This window comes from Xenopus tropicalis, chromosome 7 (assembly GCF_000004195.4).
Source record: "Xenopus tropicalis strain Nigerian chromosome 7, UCB_Xtro_10.0, whole genome shotgun sequence".
Taxonomy (NCBI): Eukaryota; Metazoa; Chordata; class Amphibia; order Anura; family Pipidae; genus Xenopus; species Xenopus tropicalis.
The window spans coordinates 108,462,524-108,484,493 of record NC_030683.2 but is presented as its reverse complement, the minus strand read 5'-3'; the positions used below and the strand labels follow the sequence as shown (position 1 = coordinate 108,484,493).

The following is a 21,970-nucleotide window of genomic DNA, read 5'->3' as shown; positions in this document are numbered from 1 at the left end:
GTATATTATTTAATGGAACCTGCTGCATTTAATTAATTTATAAAATATGTGGTCTACAGCCATCTCTATGCCAGGTCTGGATCTGTAGATTCTGGCAAATGCCAGAGGGGCTGCTGTAAGATGCCATAGACAGTCACTATTTAGTGGGCTGGTGGGGGGCCCTGTGTATTTGAAATCCCAGTCCAGACCAGCTTTAAGCTGTGGAAAACTATATTTGCTAACCAAAAGGATGCCAATTGCAGTGATGGTTATTACCAGTTATGAAAAAGCAGAAGATTGTAGGGATGAGGGTAAATTTTTCAATAGTTTGTGCAGCGCTATGGCATTGGGGAAGATGGCGCCCCCTAGATTTTAGGAAAGTTGTGGTCCAAATATTTTCCACCAACACTTCTAGCTCCACATATATATCTCTTCTTCTATCTATTCCTTGGATATATAACAATCATAATAAAATTATTTTATTCATGCTGCCCACTTAAGGTTGCTGCTGTCTTCAGACTTTAATAGTCAATCCTTATTCAGCGGACCATCACCAAATTCCACCAATGTAGGATGCAGGTAGAGTCTACAGTATACCAACACCAACTACTTCCATATACCCTCACGTTGGGTACCATGTTAATCCCTGGCAGCCCCCCACAATTCACTGCTCCCCATGTATTCACAAGAATTTTAAAAAACAGAATGTTTGGGTCTTTTGGTCATTATAAAGTATCAGGAACCTCAAGATAAATGTGTGTGAATGTGTTATAGCCCTCTTGTGCGATAAGATTATATGAAGTTTATTTGATTGCTTAGTCACTTAACATTCCTTCCCAGTAAGTGGCTCTTTATTGCTATTGCACCATAAGGAACAAGTGATGTACAAGTGATCTCAGATGGAGGTGTTGCCAGTACAGGTTCAGCAGATATTAAGCAAGAGAAAAGCATTTTTATACTGGTTACTTATGCTTTTTCCTCTTTGTCTGTAAACTCCGGACTGGTACCAGTACAGTAACTACTAGGGCAAAGCAAAGGAATAATAGCATCTATTTCTACTCGGTACAGGAACAGTAAGTACCAGCATTTATCATTACTTATATCGACCGAGTGAAAGAGCGGAAGGAGAGGTCACACAGTGCTGCTTCTGTAGGAGAATGTGTTCCAAATAAATCAATTTTGGGCGCTGCTCTGGGCTGCAAAGTCAGCAGTTTGTTTTTAGAGGGATTATTGAAATAGAACAACGTTCTGCAGATCCCTGAGGGTTTCCTGATGTGCAGCCTTTATATAGTATCACTACGTAAAGGATTCATAAGACTGGCAAGGTGAATGTTCTGCAATGAGAGACTAAGCTCTCACTAGATTGTAAGCTCTGCTGGGTATGTCTGATGTATAAACCTACACCCGCCTAAATATCTATTTTGACACTCGAGCAAGTGTTGCTGCATTAGAAACCAAGTGGAACGCATGACAAATATGCAATGTTTTGTTCACAACCTACAAAGAAATCAATGTTTTAAAGCAGGCTGGATTGTATAATATTTCATTCTGTTCATTGTGAGGCGTAGCCTAGAGAATGGCCTTGATTCCCCTGGTTTAATTGAAGGCTGAGTATAGGACATATGCACATTTCTTGTTTGAAAGAATTCCAATTCAGAATTGCTTTCATTCCTTAAATAAAAGGGAAGCTTTGCTGAAATCTCCTTTACTTATGTTATAGGGGTGGTTCACCTTTAAGTTAACTTTTAGTATGTTATAGAATAGCCAATGCTAAGCAACTTTTCAATTGGTCTTCATTATTTTTTTTTATAGTGTACGCTTATGGTAAATTAGTACCTGTGCTACCATAACATACACCACTTTGCCCAGTATGAGACTATTTCTCCCAGGTGTGAACCCTCGTGTATGTTCGAGGCCAGGGAGTTGTGCAACTGTAACTCACAATAATGATGGGCACCAGTGGTTCTTGGACTTATTTATTAAACAGATTTACATAGAAGTATTAAAGGGGTGGTTCACGTTTAAGTTAACGTTTAGTATTTTACAGAATGCGCTATTCCTTGGTTGCTAAGGCAATTTGGACCCTAGCAACCAGATAGCTGCTAAAACTCCAAACTGGAAAGATGCTGAACAAAAACTGAAATATTTAAAAAAAACAAAAAACTACAAATAATAAAAATGGAAGACCAATTGTCCCAGAATATTACTCTCTACATCATACAAAAAGGTAACCTAAATGTGAAAAACCCCTTTAAACAGAAAAAAATGCTCTTTATCTGTAGTTCTGGTCTTCCATTAGTGTCACATACTGTAAAGCAGGGGTCCCCAACCTTCCTTAAGATGGCCATACACGGGCTGATTGTAGCTGCCGATAACGGCCCCTTGCCCGATTTGGCAGCTTATCGGCCCGTGTAGGGGCAGAAACGAGGGGCATGTCCGACCGAGATCTGGCCTGAAATTGGCCAGATATCGATCGGGCAGGTTAAAAGATTTAGTCTGAACTGACTGCCCCATTGCCACCATCATAATTCAATTGTTTGGCCCCAGGGCCAAACGATCAAATTAGCCTACATATTCCCCGATTTCGCCCACCCGTAGATCGGGAGAAGATCCGTTCTCTTGGCGACCTCGCCAAGCGAGCGGATCTTTACGTGTATGGGCACCTTTACTCGTGAGCCATACTCAGATGTATTGGTGTTGGGGAGCCACACAAGCATGAAAAAGTTTGTTTGGTGATGGCAATGAAGGGCTGTGATTGGCTATTGGGTAGTCCCAAGTGGCCTGCAGGAGGCTCTGCTTGGGGTAAAATTGTGTCTCTGTGTTTCCAAAACTTGTCTCCAAGCCAGAAATATAAAAGTAGGCACCTAATTGGAAGCCACTGGGAGCGACATCAAAGGGGTGGTGAGTAACATGTTGTTCACGAGCCAATGGTTGGGAATCACTGCTGTAAAGCATTTAGGCATTGCCTTTATATTACTATTGTGGGCTGATTTAATAACATGCTGTAGGTTCCAAGATGCACAAATACAGGTGCCAATAGACTCAATCAGGTTATTATCCAGTCGCTGATTAGTTCTGTTGCCAACTGCACTTGTGCAGTACAGCCCCTATGTTTTATTTGCATGTGATTGTACATAAATCAGTGGAGAATAACTCTGCTCACGCGCTAACAAAGTTATGTTTTCCCCCAGGTCTCTGTTTGACAAAAGTCATTAATCCAAGATGGCCTCGATACCAGGCAACTGCCTCCTTAGGGGGGTTGTTATCACAGGTGAGAAAAGGGAAAAACCATGTGATGTGTGTCTTCTAAACATATTGTATAATGAATCTAATGTCATGTGATATTACTATACGCTATAGCTGGGCGCCAGTGCCTCAACAGGCTCAGCCGTATCAGGAAAATGACAGCAGTGACTGTAATCATGCTGGAGGCTCTTGTTTGTTGCATTGTTTATAGAGGAGGACATGCTCTGTAGATTATATGTGATATGCAACTGTCTGTATAACATGGCAGGGGTATATTAGCAATGTTATAGTCCCTCAGCAACATCTTTTAAAATGATTTGCTGCCAAAGCTGCTTAAGACTCCCTCAGAACCCAGGGATATACTTGAACTCCTACTCTATTAAGGACCTGAAAATGTTTCCTTTTCTAATATTATACTAATCTTACTGAATCTAACATTTCTAAGTGGGTTGCACCATACAATTATTTGTAAAGCCTCCAATTATATGTTAAGACTATCAATACATTGCTGCTTAATTAGCTGTTTCTTCCTTCATTTTTAATTGGGTGTATACGGGCATAGTAGCATTGGCCTTAACAGACCATGTGGCTAACAGGGAGCTCATTCACTAACAATGGGAGCTAAATATAAATGTGTTATTGTTGTACGTGCAATAGGCTGATCAAGGCTCTTTGCTGATTGGTTGCAGATCATTACTGTACTGGATCAAATTTACAGCCATGGGGTTAATTCATATGCAGTTTTTGTCAGACACTGTTCCAATGTAACTTCCAATACACTGTTTGTATACCCAAAATAAACCCCTTGTAGGACATCTCTGCTCTAAGCATACGTGCACAAGTAGTATTGCCACCTTTGACCTCAGCAAAAGCTGAACAAGGGGCGGATGACATTGAGGGCAAAACAGGAAATTTTTTTGTTCGGCTTTCCCATTGCTAAAACCTGAAGAGAAAGTCAAACAGCCCATGAAAAAATGAACTGTTAGGTTTCAAAGTGGACAAGTGTCAGCCCTATGCACAAGTGCCAGTGAGATTACTTGGAATATATACAGGGGAGTATTATGACAATACCCAAGAAGGATCACAGCTGTAACATGGTTTCAGAAGGATGCTAACCTTACATACATATTACAGGTGTTAATCCCAGAGGGATTAATGACAGAGACACCTTCACATTCCAGAACATTTAAAAAAATGCCCAGATAATCCCTCTGCATTATAGTCTCTTGCTTACAAAGCAGTCACAACAAAGGGCAAGGGGAGTGGGTTGTATACAAGTAATCTACTTATCTATATTACAAAAACCAAACATAAAGTGGCTTCAATTCTCGTTTGCCCTGTTAAGATGAAGAAATAGCAAAAAAATTGATGATTAAAACAAAAGTTACATAGTTACATAGGGTAACTAGTTACATAGGGTTGAAAAAAGACCAGAGTCCATCAAGTTCAACCCTTCCAAATAAACCCAGCTCACATAACCCACACCTACCAATCTATACACTCACATACATAAACTATATATACAACTACTAATACTAATAGGCAAAATATGTTCAGTAAATGGCCTATCCTTTACACTCACATATAACAAGGGAGAATATTGCCCCATTAAAATCTGTATTCATCATTGTCCATTGCCTTCATGGACTCCCGGGACCCAGACTAGTTTGCACTATTGTATCCCATAGTAGGCAGTGGGCAATGTTTATATTTTTTATTCATTAGATGAGTATTAATATGAGCCATGAATGTTCTTTTCTACAGGTTTTATCTGATTAGAACAATTCAGCACCAGATCAAATTCTTTATTTTGTTTATGAGTAAACGACAAAATCACAATGTTCTCAAACTGCTTATAATATACCGTTGCTTTATTTCATTCTAAGTGTATATTCTGTATCAACGCTGACTTGTTTCTTTCAGCTCTCCTCAGCTTGCTGATGGACACCACAAGAGCTATCACCATTGAAGTGATCCCTAAACTTCCAACTCCCAATTCAGATGTTACTCTCAAAGTTAAAGGAGTCTCTGGGATAATAAGAAGCTTCAGCTGGTACAATGGATCGAACCCAAGTGCTTCAAATCAAATCTTAAACTATATCCCATCTCTTCAACCACCACAGACCAAAGGACATATGTACTTCCCCCAAGCCGAAGGACTGCCAAATGGCTCACTTCTGATCAAAGACTTTGTGAAGAAATTTGAGGGTGTCTACACAGTGCAGATACAAGCAGACAGCCCACTGCAAGCATCAGTATCAGTAACCATGAGCGGTAAGTGATCATGTAAGATGATATGGATCATTTCCATGTCAATGTTGACATCTTCGCCATTGTTAAAGTGATATTGACACAATTAAGTGGTCTTGTGGTGCACTGAGACAGCATCCCTCCAGCCTTAAATAACATTGTTTGGAAACACCTAATACTGCCTGTCAGTGATTTACTCCAATAGAACCTAGTAAATAATGGTTAGCAGAGAATGCTGGACTCCAGCGAACAGACCACTGCATAGTAATATTGTGTATAGTACAGAAAAATAGCTTGAGGGTATTAGTGGCTATTCCTGCTGCCTGTATAATTCCATCGCTGAAAATGTATGGCTGACCAGATCGCCAGTGATGTCATATGACCAGTAGGGTCCCCTGTCCCCTGCTGGTTTATTATAAGGGGCTTCTGGCACATTAAAGGCTGTGGGGGGAATAATGAAAGCTGTGGCCAGATTGCCAGTAAACAATGGAGATGTACACTAGTCTGAAACTGCAGTGGAGGCTTATACCAGTCTGATAGTGCCAGTCAGTAACACCTTTAGAGAAGATAGGGAAACCAAGAGAGACATAATTATATTTTTATTTCTTAGCATGCTAAGAGGAAACAAAAAGTGAAGTGTAGTTTCCGTTTTTTTTTTTTTTCGTGCTGTCCTCGCCTTTAGCTGCTAGACTTCTTGAAAATATTACTGAATATTATATTCTTCTAGCGAGCTGTCTATTTATATTAAGGAGCTAAAAGATAGCGAGTATTTACAATAGGGTTCAGTCTGGGAATAAAATATTAGCAAACAGTTGTTACAGGAACCTAGCAGATTCATGGATAAGTAAAAGTGATTATCAGTCGACCTTAATCCACACCATTATGTATTTATAGGGTTTCCCCAGGTTTAAAATCAAATCAGTTTTGGGGCAAATAATAATAACATGTTAATATAAAAGGTGTAAGAATGTGTAAATATATATAATTTACAGTATTATCAATCCAACTGTGCTCTTTTATACAACAAACAGATGGCCAAATTCTCATGGGAAGCGGATTTCAATAACAGAGTGATTGTGCACAATAGAAAAAACCCTAACAATCCATTAAATGTGTATCATATAATGTGAACTAAACTAATATTCCCGTCATAAAGGAAAAATGAATTGCCGTATAAAGCAATATACGTGTATTATTATTCTGTACAGTGTACGGTTCAATGCACTTAATAGCATACACTGTGTTGGGTGCTAATCCAGAAGACTACTTTTGCCCTTTTGGACTTTGCACGTGAGCAGACTATTGACAAGTGCAATCTTTTATAGTTTACATAGATTTTTTTGGACCCTTGCACCTATATCCAGTATAACCTTTGCACCTATATCCAGTATAACCTTTGCACCTATATCCAGTATAACCCTTACACCTATATCCAGTATAACCCTTGCACCTATATCCAGTATAACCCTTACACCTTTGATGACAACCATTACATGTTCGTTTATAGATTTCTCCATAATGAGTGTTAGAATTTTCCTTTTGGATATACTGCCAATATCATCTAGACTGTCCATTGTTTAATAGTTCTATATATAGATTATAAGCCACACAAGTATTTTGATGTACACAGAAATACTCAGTAGAGTAGAGTTAATGCTTGTGCACCAAAAACTCCCTTTTGATGCACCAATTCTTTTTCTTCTTCTTCAGTCCTGCCACATGCTCCCCCCCCCCCCCCCGCCGCTATAATGCCCATCTCTTCTTTGAATTGTACTTTCATTTCCATGCTTGTTTCTCAATGTCTTTTCAAATGCTTCTTACACTTTTAGAATGACCATACTGTGGCGTTTCCAAAGTCTGTGGTGTTAAGATAACTGCTTAGATCCTATTATTTTCCTTTAATGCCCAACTGTCTCTTCTTGTTATATGGAGCTTGGTATATGGGTCTCACTGTATGGGTCTTTTCTTCTCAACTACCAGAAAATCTACTAATATTTCTAGTGATACATGTTTTCTAGAAAAACCAACTACTCCCAATCAAAACCTTACATCTTTTACCAATCCCCCACCAGGTAGGTAAAACATAAGAGAAAAAAAAGCATGATTCCCTGATTTTCATCATTGTATTCAGAATACAAAGATTATGTAGAGTCTTTGCATGTTCACGTATAACGATAAGTTTGAGTTGTAGCGATTTATCTTCAAGGTGGCAGGTGAGTATAAAGACTAGTGTCTCTATACTCTAAACAATTGTGGTTTGCTACTTACGTTTTGCCAAAGATTTGCATGCCACTGATTTAAATATAATTATTTTCCCTTTAGAATGGAGACAAATGACGGCTTATCAATTTATATCTTCCACATTCTCAATAAGAACAATGCAAAAACATTTTTTTAAAAAAACTTGATGATAAGATTATTTTTGACTGATCTTCGATGTTGTAGGCTTAAACTTAGCAAGCCAAATTGATTGCTGTTTCTAATCTGTACAGCGACGTTAACGATCGAACTGTCGTGCGTAAATCATTTCTGTATATGGACTCTTGAGTTCTAAAAACAGTTTTTGGAGAATCTAAGGCCAATGGCACACATATGGTTTTTGTTGTCCCACTCCTCTTGGGCAGAGCTGCAGGGATCATAATCCACCTTTCCTGCCTGCAGCCACTTTCTTTTCTGGTGAGTAGGGAAAGGCTAGACTATGGCACACTGATAAGTAGGGAAATAACCTCCAGTTCCGGAGTGATACCCACTTCAATGAAATTCATTGTGCCATAGAATAACCATCTCCACTTAATTCAATAGGAAGAAGCTGCTGGTGGGAAAGGGTATCTAGATAGTGGTAGCCCTCCCAGAAAGGACTGTGGGATTCAAAATGCCTGTGTATCATTACCCTTAGGGACCCTTGTGTTCCATATAACACTTTATTTTTGCATGTGTACTAGATGCCTGATAGTGATTGTGTCTGTTTTAACATCCATTATGTATGTCTATTTGTCTCCATGTGCTGTATGTGTCCAGCCTGCCACCTCCCTACTTTTCTTGGTATATTTTTGTCACACCCTCTTACCTTCTACCCTTATTTATCTCCAAATCATCTTTGTGTCTCTTTGTGTTTAGTTATACTTTTTCCCCTCTATTTGCTTCAAATAATATATATGAATGTACCTGATGCAGACTATTCATTTCAGCTGGAGAACAGTGTGGCTGTATATGATAGGTGCTCCATCTGTGCTTTGCTGTTCCATACTCTTTACACAGTTCAAGGGGGGAAGCTGAAGGGTTAGTAGGTGATGCAGTCACATCTGGATCTAACACATCACTTTCTCTGCCTTTATTGCCTTACTACTATTCTCATTTTCCAACTTTTTTTCTGCAACCCTTCAATTTGCATTTACCCTTTCCATACCCCTCTTGTATTTTCATCTCCTTTTCTGCATCCTTCTTTACCAAAATCTCCTGGTTTACCTCCCACCTCCCATGTTTCCTTCCTTTGGCTTTGCTATAAAGGCATATTCCATATATTGCTTCTAGTTTCTTCTACATACACCCTGAGCCTTTTCCATTTCTTCTTCCTACCTTCCCATTTTCCCCACTAACTAACCCCAGGGAAAAGCTGGGTAATTATCTGCTGATTTTAAAATTAAAAATACACTAATCCATAGGTTTCAATATCAAAAATTCTGCTAATGTCTGTAGTGATACCTGTTTTCTAGAACATGCTACTACTCCCAGCCAACATGTTCCATCTCTTTCTATTACCCCGACAGGTAGGTATGGTATATAGAAACAAAGATAATATTTTATTTGTAATCACAATGTATGAACATTGGTATTGTGCTTCTATAATCTATAGCCTGATTGTTACCCTTGATTTAAAGAACTCAATTGTGCAATTTAAATGTATTGTTTAATAGTATTAAACAGAACACTATTCTAGTTTGTTGTAGGTGCATGTTGTAGCCCATAAATGCAAATCATATTAACTTATACTCTGCTATTGTGCCAAGATGAAGAGTTTAAAGTTGCAGATATTGATGGATCACCTTGATCTCCCTTAATATAGTAAAACTTCTTCCTGTTGTAGACTAATATAAGTAATATAAGGTACATGAATCTATATTGGAAATTACTAAATATACAAATTTATTGAGGCTAATAAAGAAAATAATACATACTAGCATATACTCTATACTCAACTGCGATACCATTCTGTTGGTGAAGTCCTGTTGGTGAAATCATCTACAGCATGTATATGGCATAGAATGGTACACAAGCATTCCAGTTGTAGGCTCAAAACACTATTGAAATTTGTATCTATCATTATTTCAGCATTTATTTTTTTTTAATTTGACAGATAATTGGCTTTGTATGCTTGAGTAGTTTTCATTGGTTGGTTTTAGTATTTTGGTTATTTTGTTAGTTGTATATCTGTATATGTGTGGTACACAGTGGTTGTGGCAAAGATCTATGGGACAGCAAAACAAGGCGAGGGCGTCTCCAGCAATATTGAACTGCCTGAATGTAGCAGGAAATTTGTCCTTTGTTCCAACAATAATAAAAATAAAGTTGTTGGCACTGCGTTCAGAGAACTATGAAGGATCCATGTGAGCGAAGCTAAGGTGAGGAGACCAGTGAGAATGAAAAGTGTTTGAGGATTAGGTGTAGGAAGTCAAAGATAAATCAAATTTATTGACAGAAAGTCAATGTATAGCAGTTAAATCTTACTAACTGTTCATAATAATGTCATCAACGTAACACTGTAATCCTATGACCATTGAGATGCAGACTACATTGCATTATGTGGCATACAGTATTCTCATTTAAAATTATTGTTGTTTAATCTTATTCTTTTTAGGCATTGCTCCTCTTGGGTTATCGTCTATTAGTCTGCTTATGGGGGCACTCTTATTTTATACCCTTACCGTCCTCTGACAGTAAACTACAGGAGAATAATGCTAAGGTAAGGCCATTGGTAGACAAACCCAACTGACTTGCTTAAGGTGTACTTTAACACTCTGTAGAACTCAATGAACTTTTTTGTTCACAGCTGACAAGTTTTTAAACATGTTTGTCAAATCTGAATAGTGCAAATTAGTTTTAGATTTGGCTTGTTATTCACCCAAATCGAAATTGGAAAATTCAGTATACGGTCAAATCCAATAATGACAGATTTGGTACCACCCTATCTCGCAGTGTCTCTCAGGTGTGGGTCCCTTGATACCTCTGGTTAAATTTTTCTTATATAAAAGTCTTTATCTGTTGATCAGGCACCAACAAATAAAATATGTATTAGTTACAAATGTCCTATATTAAATGAGAAAGCTAATGACACATGGGTTTTCTTTGCTGAAGTAAATATATTCCAGCAGAAAAAAATGACCCATGTCCACTTTTTCCAGATTCGGCAGAATACCAAACACAGGTATATGATCTGTTATTCAGAATGCTCGGACCTGGGGTTTTCCAGACAGGGGTCTTTCTGTAACTTGGATCTCCATACCTTAAGGGGCAGATTTATCAAAATGTGAGTTTAGAGTTTAATACATAAAACTCACCCACGTTCTATTCATTCCTATGGGATTTTTAGAAGTGTCTGTATTAAATGGTGAGTTCTATTTTTCACCCACTGATAAATATGCGTGAGTTTTATCTATTAAGCTCTAAACTCACATTTTGATAAATCTGCCCCTAAGTCTGCTAAAAAAATAATTTAAACATTAAGTAAGCTCAATAGGATTCTTTTGCCTCCAATAAGGATTAATTATATCTTAGTTGGAATTAAGTACAAGGTACTGTTTTATTATTATAGAGAAAAGGGAATAATTTAACCATTAAATAAACCCAATAGGGCTGTTCTGCCCCCAATAAGGGGTAATTATATCTTAGTTGGGATCAAGTACAGGTACTGTTTTATTATTACAGAGAAAAGGGAATCATTTAACCATTAAATAAACCCAATAGGGCTGTTCTGCCCCCAATAAGGGGTAATTATATCTTATTTGGAATTAAGTACAATGTATTGTTTTATTATTACAAAGAAAAAGGAAATTCATTAAAAATATTTGAATTATTTGATTAAAAATGCAGTCTATTCAGAGCTTCTGGCTAATGGGGTTCTGGATAATAGATTCCATACCTGTATTTCACAAAAGATTCTGCCAAACATCCAAACCATTAAAATTAGTTGACTATGGAAGTTGTCATAGATATTCCACAAACTATGGATAAATGACTAGTGATGGGCGAAATGTTTCGCCAGTCATGGAGTTGCGGCGAATTTCCGCATTTCGCCATTAGCGGATTGTTTTGCGAAACGCATGAAAAAATTCACAGCGGAAAAATTCGCCGCACGTCCAAAAATTGTTGCCGGCGTCAAAAAAGAATAGTCGCGGGCGTCAAAAGCATAGCCGCGTGACAAAATGATAGCCGCGGGCGTCAACATAATAGCCTTGGGCGCCAAAAGAATAGCCGTGCAACAAAATAATAGCCGCGGGCGACAAAAGAATAGGCTGGACATTCAAGTGACGCTTGAAGTAGAAAAGATTGACAATCACTGTGTTAGAGAAATATTTTGGGATACCATTTCTAAACCATTTAGAAAAAGAGCTATGATTGGGTTACAAATGTATAATATATCCATTGTTTGGTCTTGTATTCCCAACAGAATTTCTGGAGAATTTCATTTAATATAAAGGAAGAAAGCTCACTAAAAATCAAAGGACCAGGAAAAAAGAGTAACAAAAGAACCAGCAACCTCTCATATTTCATGAATTTGGCGTAACATAAGAGAATGCGCCAACCTTTTTTTTTCTTTAAAGGTTCTTCAGACCTGTAGAAAAAAACGTCAAGAAGCTTCAATGAACTTTTTGAGAAACTCTATGTAAAACGTATTTCACAAATCCTACCAAATAACAGCAGATCCTATTATTTATTTGTAGTCTATACTCTCGTAATGCTTGCTCTTACATGCCTGGACTGGGACGGAAGGGATACTAACACATTGCAGAATGATTCTACTGTCACACTACTAGAATGATCTATGCAGATAGAGGAACATTCCCATAGAGGAACAATGTGTGGGCTGGGGCGGGTGGGTGATGGGGTAGCACAACATAGAGAAATCACATAATGGGCTGTTATGTGCATGACTAATGTGAATTACAATGTAAGTATTATGTAACACAACCATTAGCCACTATCCAACATGTTCATGTTTTATTGCACTAATGATTTCTGAGCCCATAGGAGTATGGGGACAAATGTATTGGAGGCTTGAATATCATCCAGTAGCTATTTATATACAGCTCCCTGGGAGACGTCTCTGCTAATGGTGGGAGTTCATAGCAACCCTACAATGGAAACATAAAAAAACAAAATAACTCCAGTGCACTCAATATATGATTTGTGTTCATGAACCTCCGTTATTTATTATAACAGGCAGTATTGAATTATCTACTGATAATTCACCTTCTTTCTCCCAGTATTTCTATGTATTTATAATAGTGAGAGCTGCCATTTTCCTTAGTCAGTACAGTGGCTATAGCTCCCTGTGGGCACCGAACCTTTCTTCTTTGCATGTTTGAATTTATGCCGTACAGTATGAGGATGCAGATTTTTGCACACTCAGCTTACCTTCTCTGTATATATGTAATTATACATGTGTGGGGGAGTTGCCATATTGCATCCCATTATGAGGATATAGCTCACTGTTCACCAAATGCAACTGTAATTAATGCATATTGGTGGGAGGTGATGTACTGTTTCATTAAAAGGGTACAGCATGATAACATGGTTCATTGTGTGTACAAACAATGCCACTCTGTATATCTGTATATATAGAGACAGAGATGAGTGGGCGCTGCCACATTGTTTCCCTATGTCCAGATGTTTTTGTAGATCAGGGGGTGTAAATGAATCACTGGTCACTGTCAGACAACGCCACTCAACCACAACCACTTTATGAATGCTGCCTGCTCGTGGTCCCCCCCTCTCCTGCCTTAATTTAATGCTTGACCTCCTTGCCGGCAAGTTATTATATGGTGCTGCTGTGTGTGTGTGTGATTGGGTTGCACAGCACTGCCCTCTCTCTTACACACCGGGAACTGCATTTCCATTAAACACAGGGCCATTGTTCCTAGTGGAGCCAACAGCACAACCCCCCCCCCCCCCAAAAGCCTGTGCACCTTATTATAGCCAAGAATAACCAGTAAACACATGCTGGCACGTACCTACTGATGGGTTTAGTCGCAAGGCCGAGGATAGTAGCAATAAATACATTCATTCAATTTCATTGCACTAAGATAACATTGATCTGAATAAATGGAAATAATGACAGAAAGTGGAGTATTTATTTCTTATACCTCCCAACAGTGCTGGACAATGTAGGCCTCTGATTCACCCAACCACACCCCCATTAAATCCTAAACCACACCCCCTTTTTCGGTAAGCACCATAATTTTTAGGTCCACAAAAAAAGCCTGAACTTCCTAAACAGGAACAATGAGAAGGTTTGATTTCTTGTATATTTATGATAATGCTGCTGCTGTGTTCCTCGTGCTGATGTATGAAAATGTAAATAAATGCCATTTTATTATTAAAGCATAACAAATCAAATCAGAGTGCTTGCAAGGGCTGCACACTTTCCAATAGGGCGCCACATGCCATTATATGCAGTGATCAAAGTGATTAAATTGTAACAACTATAGTTTGTATATGTGTCTTAAAGGAGAACTAAACCCCAGCACAAAATATGGCTATAAATGCAGTATTTTATACACTGGACTGTCGGTGGCACTGCACATGCCCAGATCTCTGGGGAGCTGTTGAGAAGCTAAACTTAGGGTTCATAACAAATTATAAAGTGGAAAATTAGGTTTGTCTGTCATAAAAGCTGATGCTACAGGGCTGGTTATGTTGTGATGCTAATTGCACTGGTTTCAGAGCTGCCATGTAATGTGAATCTGAATGAATCAGCCTTATACTGTTATATATGTATATTCTATATACACAGTATAGTGTGAGTGGGTCCCTAAGCTCAGGTAAGTGACAGCAGCACAGAGCATGTGTAGAGAATTAACAGAAAAGAAGATGGGGGCTACTGGGGGTATCTTTGGGGGCACAGACCTTCCCTGCTAAAGGGCTGGGGTTGCCTGGGGCTGGTACTGAAGCACAAAACATAATGTGCAGCATTTCTAGCCTACTTCTTTGTTAAGCTTTAGTTCTCCTGCATATGCAGTGATAGGTAAAACAGGGGGGTTGGACAAATAAAAAGTTACAGTTTCTTTTATGTTTGGATAGGGAATATAATGAAAGAGTTTATTCCCGTTCCTTCCACAGCGCAGCAGTAATTGTCAGGCTTTAGGCCTATAGCATGCGTAATGTTCATACAATGGTATATTAAAGTCGGGGGAGAGACGCTCAATTCCCCTCTGTGCTGCCTGTCATTCAGATGAATAAAAACTGCCGACTGCCTAAAACTGGCTGTCAGGAGTGCTGCCAGAAGGTTTCCCTTCACCTGTATGTCAGGCTGCACACTGGGGTATCAAGCATGTCTCTGCCAGCTGCTGTCATTTGCCAGTGGGGAAATGTTACATGCACCATATGAACTGTGGGTGAGTTCCAGCTAGTTGAAATCTATTGGTTAAACTGGTGCAAGATGCTGAATCCAGGATTAATTTGCATAGTGACAGGAATAAAAGCAAAGGAAACTCTACTGTGCAAATAAAAAATAATAACAAAATCATGCTGTGGTGTGTAATAAGCACCTCTGGGGTATCATGGTTAAGAAACACTGAGCTCAGTGGATGTAGGGCAGGTCATATCTCTAGATATTTATAGGCTATATACAAGCCAAAGCCTGGGGGTACTGTGTTTTTATCTCTGCATCTGCAATGTAGATTTAACATCAGTTTAGAGGACAGTAATCAGTATAAATGGGGGTGGACCAATCCTGGTTATAATATTAAACAGACTTTTACTTGAACCAAACTGTGTTTATTGTGTACAATTCAGGCCTTGTAACAGTTATGTGGATGGGGCCTGCCCAATACCTGTGCCTAAGCAGAGGATAGGGTTGCCAACTCTCCTGCCCAGGGACCCCGGACAGGGAGGCTGGGTGTGTCATAATGGGGGTGGGGTGTGATGTTACGGGGGTAGGCTGTACCATCATACGAGTGTGGCTATGACGCTGCAATCAGTGACTGGCCAATCACCACGTCAGTCTTAGAGAATCCTTCCCAGTTTGCCAAATTGGGAAAACCGGGCAGGTAGTTTTAACCCGGACAGCCCTACTGAAAACCAGGCTGCTCGGGTCAAAACCCTAGCAGAGGACCTAAACGATTTTGTGATTTTTATTACACGAAAACATCCATTTTATCCATTCCCATAAGTACAGTTGGGGTACCTGGGATCACCAGAAAGTAACATACAGTACAGCATAGGCCTGGGGAATTGCCTTGGCCTCTATAATCCACATTCACAAGCTCTCTCTGTATCTGACCTTAAGCAGCCTATGGCTTCTCCAAGGTTTATATAAGAAGGTGAGATAATGATAAGAAGGCTGATTTAGGCCTGAAGCCTTTGCATAAAGCCATTTCCCAAGGACTGCATGCGCCACCTAGTGACGGAAGGCAGAATCCATTAAAAAATATTACAAATGGTGTAAACCCCAAAGTTATATCTAAGGAAAGAAACTGTAATTCCAATCAACTGTCCAATGTTTATTCATAACATGTTTTATGTAGTTTTAAAGATAAAGTAATTATATCTGGTATTGAACACCGTATCTGTCCCTATCTATTCTCTGTACTGGTAGTTCTGATTTTTGGAGCAATTGCTTCAATTACTTTTACAAATGGCACTGACATCTCTTAATGAATATTTCTTAGAATTACATTTTCTTTAACTATGTGAAATTTTATTCCAATGTGTGCTTTCCTTGACAAACATGACAAAACATGATTTACATGAAGTATTTTCAAAATTGCCTCCTGATGCCCCCACATTGCTGCCAATGGGAAGTGATAAGAACCCAGCACTATAAAATGGCACCGGATTACAGAGTGTCCTCTGGGCCATAGTGACCCTTTTATCTGCTGCGTAGCCGTTGGGGAGAGTGAGCAGGCTGCTGATATTAAGCTGCAGACACCTAATGAGATTACACGAGGGCTCCTGTATCTAGCACATAATGGCTTCAGCCCCTGCCAATTCCCGGAATATTGCAGAGCTCATACTGCAAAACCATCAATCCAATTAGCATCGTTATGAACTGATTCCCAACCAGCACAAAGAAATATGTTCAACAAGCGCTGTGACCCCCACCAATTTACTGTATCACATTGTATTCTCACAATGATCACTGTGACACTTTAAACATCACTTTTAGTAAATCCATTCCTATACCATTCCTATATTTACTTTTGGCATTCAGCCCTCTCTCCTATTCATTGTCTAGTCTTTCATTAAAAGCCAAAAAAATGGATAAATAATTAAAATGACAAAAAACAACAGCTTATAGTTTTATAACTATAACTGTACTGATGGGCCAGGGCCAACATCAGGAATCATTGAGCCCCCTTACTACTAAGTTAGGAAGGTTCTCCCTGCCAGGGGCCACAATTATTAGCCCATTGGTCACCTGAGGGGGTGGGGCAGTGACATTGGTGATGGCATGATGACATCAGGGGGGGGATATTGCCACAGTTGACTGGATTTCTATTCGATATTCTCGGTGTAAAAATCAGGCCGAAAGTTGTGAACCAGACAGCCCCTTAAAAACAGGGCTGTCCAGTTCAAAACCATAGAGATGACAACCTCACCTGGGTCCCTGGGCAGACAGGCCTGCCAACAAGTAGAACTGGGCCCCGTTAAAAAAAAAAATGACGAGTGCATTTATGGCCTTATCCGACCACCCAAGCCCCATTATGCTGAAGCCTCTCCATGGTCCACCCAAAGTCTACCTACTCCTCACAAGCCTCAACCCCTTTGCAACCAACAAATCTCACTTTTGCATCTCTTTGGGCCCCTCTGCCATAGGGCACTTGATAGCTTTACCCAAATCTGTCTAAATCTGTTCAAATCTAACTAAATAAGGCCCATATATATATTTAATTGTCTGCATTTGGGACAGTCAGTAGTGGAATAAACTGTGAAGCATAGCAGGTAGTAATTGGTGTCGTTCCCAGCCCCACAGCATAATTGTATAATTATTTACCAACATTGGAAGTTTAAAAAAATGAAGTTCCTGGCCACAGGCAGCTACTGTCAGACATGCCCCAATCATGCACCAGAAACCACTCCCATTTTCCAATAAGCCTCTCTCTTTTGAGGCCGAAACCTGGGATTGTTCTGCAAATTGTAAGGGATATAACATAGTTCCAGTAAATTCACTAGCTGCCTTTGTATTGCCTTTCTGGCTGAGATCCACTGTTCACTCCTGTGAGATGCCCTGTACTCTAAAGTAAGCATGTCGTTCTCTATCAAGTTGCCATCTAGTGGTGATACTTTAGAATGCATCTAAACCCAATTAATTGAGAGTTTATTATTGAATTATAATCTACGTGTAGGCAAAGTCAGAACACATTTATCTTAAGGCAATTGGCCCACTGAACGATGAATGCTACAGGGGTGTGTTGCACACAAGCTGGGCAGTAGAATAAAGCTGCATGTAGTTGCTTTTCTGTTTGAACAAGACAAGTTCACATGTTAAGAGAAGCCCCAGAACTGCAGCTTCAAGGAGAACTATAAGAAGGAGTCACAACAGGAACACCATAAACTATAGAAAATGACTCAATCATGCTCTGAGCCACTCTAACTGATTTTAGCCAGTAAACGTAATTTAGAATATGGCAATACAAAACAACAAGTTATTTGCTGCAGAAAAGGATGCTGGGTTCAGACAGTGCAATAATAATCTATTAATATATCAAGTATATATTTAAAAATAAAACTTTTTGTAAAATCAATTGCTTTATCCATTTATGTTTGGATGCATGTTTGCTATGGCAGTGTGCCACCCTGCCACCTTAGCCAGCAAACAGATGGGGCATGAGAGCTGGGAGAATGGTTCTTAAAATTAATGATGGCAAAACATTATTTACCAGATCCAAAGTGATCTGGGGGCATCTTGGCCGCACCTGTCATGCCCTTGTTCTACCCCTGTTACACACTCCCCACCTTGCTGGGGTGCCCCTTGCCCCATTGGCTTGGACAATTTTGAAGGACTGTGTTTCAATGGAGCAGGTAAGTCAGGTAAGTAATAGCTGGAGACAGACCTGTTACTATGGGTCTGGTAAGTCAGGTAAGTAATAGCTGGAGACAGACCTGTTACTATGGGTCTGGTAAGTCAGGTAAGTAATAGCTGGAGACAGACCTGTTACTATAGGTCCGGTAAGTCAGGTAAGTAATAGCTGGAGACAGACCTGTTACTATGGGTGAGGGAGTCAGAGAGACTGCTGGCAAATACAGTGGAGTTTACATGGATGGACTACACCTCTTGCTCAGGCCCAGACTGTCAATCTGTGGATTCTGGTTCAAGCTTATGGTAAATTGGGGCCATCCAATTTACCTCCAAATCAACCACCTTTCACCAAATTTCCTCTCAGGCGTGAGCCCTCGCTTATGGTGGAGAGCAGGGTGCTGTGTAACAATTACACATGGATAAAACACAATAAGGGTGCTAGTGGTTCTTGAACTTAACCATAAACTGTTTATATAACTAAATGCACATCAGAGTAATAACAAACAGGAATGCAGGATTCACTCATAGCACAGAACAGGTATATACTCTATATACAACACTGGGTCAGTAAGACTCTATACCCACAGGACCAATGGGGCACAATATGTACCATCATAAAAACAATGGGATACTCCCAACTTTCAGAAATCTACTTCCAAGTCCCTGTGTCACTACACTTGTTCCCTACTTTTGAGCAATAGGAAACTCGGGATCTCTAATCCCACTAGCAATCCTCATTGGAGCCAAGAGCTGCTGACTAGCTAGCCTTAACGGTCTGTGACACCTAGTGTGACCTATTACAGAGTATATCCTGATCTATCTAGACCTAAACCTAGGCCCAGGTTCCATTGTTGTCCCTACCTGTCTGCTCAGGTGGGCTTCTACTAAATGGACCCAGGGCACATGGCTGGTCTGCCCTATATATTATTACACATTGGAGAACAAACTGGAGAACTACATTGGTCATACTTTGACCCAGGAGAAGGGACTTACTTTCCTTATAGAATAAGGACCCCCTTAGGGGCAACCATTTTACCAATCCCCTACTCTGGCAAATGCCAGAGGGTCTGCTGTAAGATGCCATAGACAGTCATAATTTATTGGGCTGGTGGGGGGCTGTTTGGGCCTCTGTGTGCTTAAAATGCCAGGGCCTATTTCGAATCCCAGTCCGGCCTGCTCTTCCCAGTTATACTTAAAACACTTGTTTCTTGCACTTTCCAATAGTTGTGCTAGGCACCAGCGCATCCTTCCCACCCCCTGGTTTGAATCACGTGCAAGTGTGCCTATTAATGCAGGATTTGCACTGTGGACTGCATATATATGTGCAGCTCCCTTGTACTTAAGAGTCACGTGCAGATGTCATTTTGATGTGTACGAAATCCAAGATGGGAACTGTTTTGGTTCCACTGTTGAGACAGCATGACTGGGGGGGAAGTACAAAATTGCACCCCTTAGAGTAAATAACAGCAAGAATGGCTACATGAGGAACCAGAAAAAGTGAGAGACTGTTATGGAGGCACATTGATGTGTGAGTGGTTACCACGTCTCCCCAAAATAATGAAGTAGCTTTGTAATATTTGGTAAACTGCCCATACTTCTGCTTTAATGTTTCTGCAGAACTTTTACAGCTATTGGGGAAAAACTGCTTTGCACAGAGTACATTTAATTCTGGGTAAATGTCTTCAGTCTGTGGCTGTTGTATTATCTGCCTGGTTTTCCTTCTCACTTCTGTGCAACTAAGCTAATCACGAATTCACCATGCAGCACGCATGCTTTTATAGAGCGCAGTTTTAAAGAGATGTTCCGCCAGCCCCACACTTAGCATTCCCCTTTAACACGGGACATGGGGGAAATTGCATTGTATAGAGCCATGCAAAGTCCCTACATGTCAGGATAGAACAGTCGATGTTATGGAACAATTAATGGGAGTGCTGGAAGGAACCGATCCCGTGTGGCCCTACAGAGATATCAAACTAGGCAATTGCAATGCATTTTTAATAAGTGTTTTTTCTTTATGGGTTATGCTGGGAGGGGTTGATTCCAACTGAAACACACACACAGGAAGGTTGTGTAAGAAGCAAAGAATCTAACAGCAGTCCTGTTACTATCAGCGTAGTCTTGCTGTACTTTTATGGTTATGCTTGATCCGGTAAAGCCTGTGGGTTTTGCCGGCAGGGAGTTGTTATTATTGCTGCCCTACTGATATGACTTCAGTTATTGTTAATGATGTATGTGGCATAGGAAGCACATGCATTATGCATGGGAATATACCTGACATAAGCAGAAAAGTCTGTGTTAAGCAGGCATTCTATTTACTGAAGCGTGGCACAAATGGCTTCAGGGAATAGGCAATGGGGCCACTGTTGTACAGGCCAGGTGTGCCCTCCATAGCTAGATTATGGGTAGACGACAGCAGGGGATTACGGTATAATATATACTTTAGTATGTCCTAAGTTATCAATAATCACCAAGAAAAAGAACCAGGCCTCAGAGGCAATGCTGTCAGTGTTGCTGTTCCCAAGTTTGATGCTGAGTGGCAGTGAGTGTTCTTGGGGCAAAATGATTCCCTCTCCCAGAAGGGAGGTGCTTTCCAACTGCATTTTACAAATCTAGTAAAACATTGATGACAACGTGTGAGTTGTTTTGTGTGCAGGTCTATTAGTGCCTCATAGACAAAGAAACTGAGGGGGGGACTGGCAGGGGTCTGCTGCCTTGGAAGTCACCCATGATTTTGTGTGAATATGGGAGCAAAACCATGGGTCATCTACAAAATCATAGATGGGCAAAAGCGGGTAAGAATTGTGAGGGGGCCCAGGCCCCTGAACTTATACCCCTGCTCAGCCTGGTGGCAATTAAGTGTTAAAACTGTAGATACCCCATTCTCTCTTGGTGACCTCATCCCATACTTTAGCTTTCACTGTCACCTTTATGCTGATGTCATGCAGTTCGTCCTTTCCGGGCCTGACCTCTACCCTCCTATTCAGCCTATCTAATGCCTCACTGCTGTAACATGGCTGCTCCCCACCTGAAACCCAACATGTCCAAGACCAAGCTCCCATCTTTCATTTAATATTACAGTCAACGGCATCACTTTACATCCAGTTTCCTAAGGCAGGTGTCCTGGTGTCACTAGAGACCCCTCACTTTCTCAACCCACGTTGAATCCATGAACAGAGCAGGTGCTTCTTTCTAAGTGAACTTTACAAACATATATGCCTTCTTTTGTCTCTCTACTGTTAAAACATTGATCCGGGCCCT

The 21,970-nt window shown here is 40.1% G+C and overlaps 1 protein-coding gene across 7 annotated transcripts in view; it reads left to right on the top strand.

The window, feature by feature from the left end:
* LOC101730343 (carcinoembryonic antigen-related cell adhesion molecule 19) overlaps positions 1 to 14,093 on the top strand; it is a 30,983-nt gene extending 16,890 nt beyond the window's left edge. For 3 of the 7 annotated variants that reach the window (XM_031906700.1, XM_012957909.2, XM_004911997.4), the window contains 6 exons: positions 3,171 to 3,250; positions 5,149 to 5,499; positions 7,494 to 7,547; positions 9,189 to 9,242; positions 10,331 to 10,435; positions 12,140 to 14,093. In XM_031906700.1, coding sequence (XP_031762560.1) covers positions 3,202 to 3,250; positions 5,149 to 5,499; positions 7,494 to 7,547; positions 9,189 to 9,242; positions 10,331 to 10,407 — 585 coding nt within the window. In that variant the 5' untranslated portion in view covers positions 3,171 to 3,201 and the 3' untranslated portion in view covers positions 10,408 to 10,435; positions 12,140 to 14,093. Of the gene's footprint in view, positions 1 to 951; positions 1,053 to 3,170; positions 3,251 to 5,148; positions 5,500 to 7,493; positions 7,548 to 9,188; positions 9,243 to 10,330; positions 10,436 to 12,139 lie in introns of those variants that run through there. The other 4 variants (XM_031906699.1, XM_004911998.4, XR_001170029.2 and 1 more) reach the window with 4 other exon arrangements.
* The last annotated feature ends 7,877 nt before the right edge of the window (positions 14,094 to 21,970 follow it).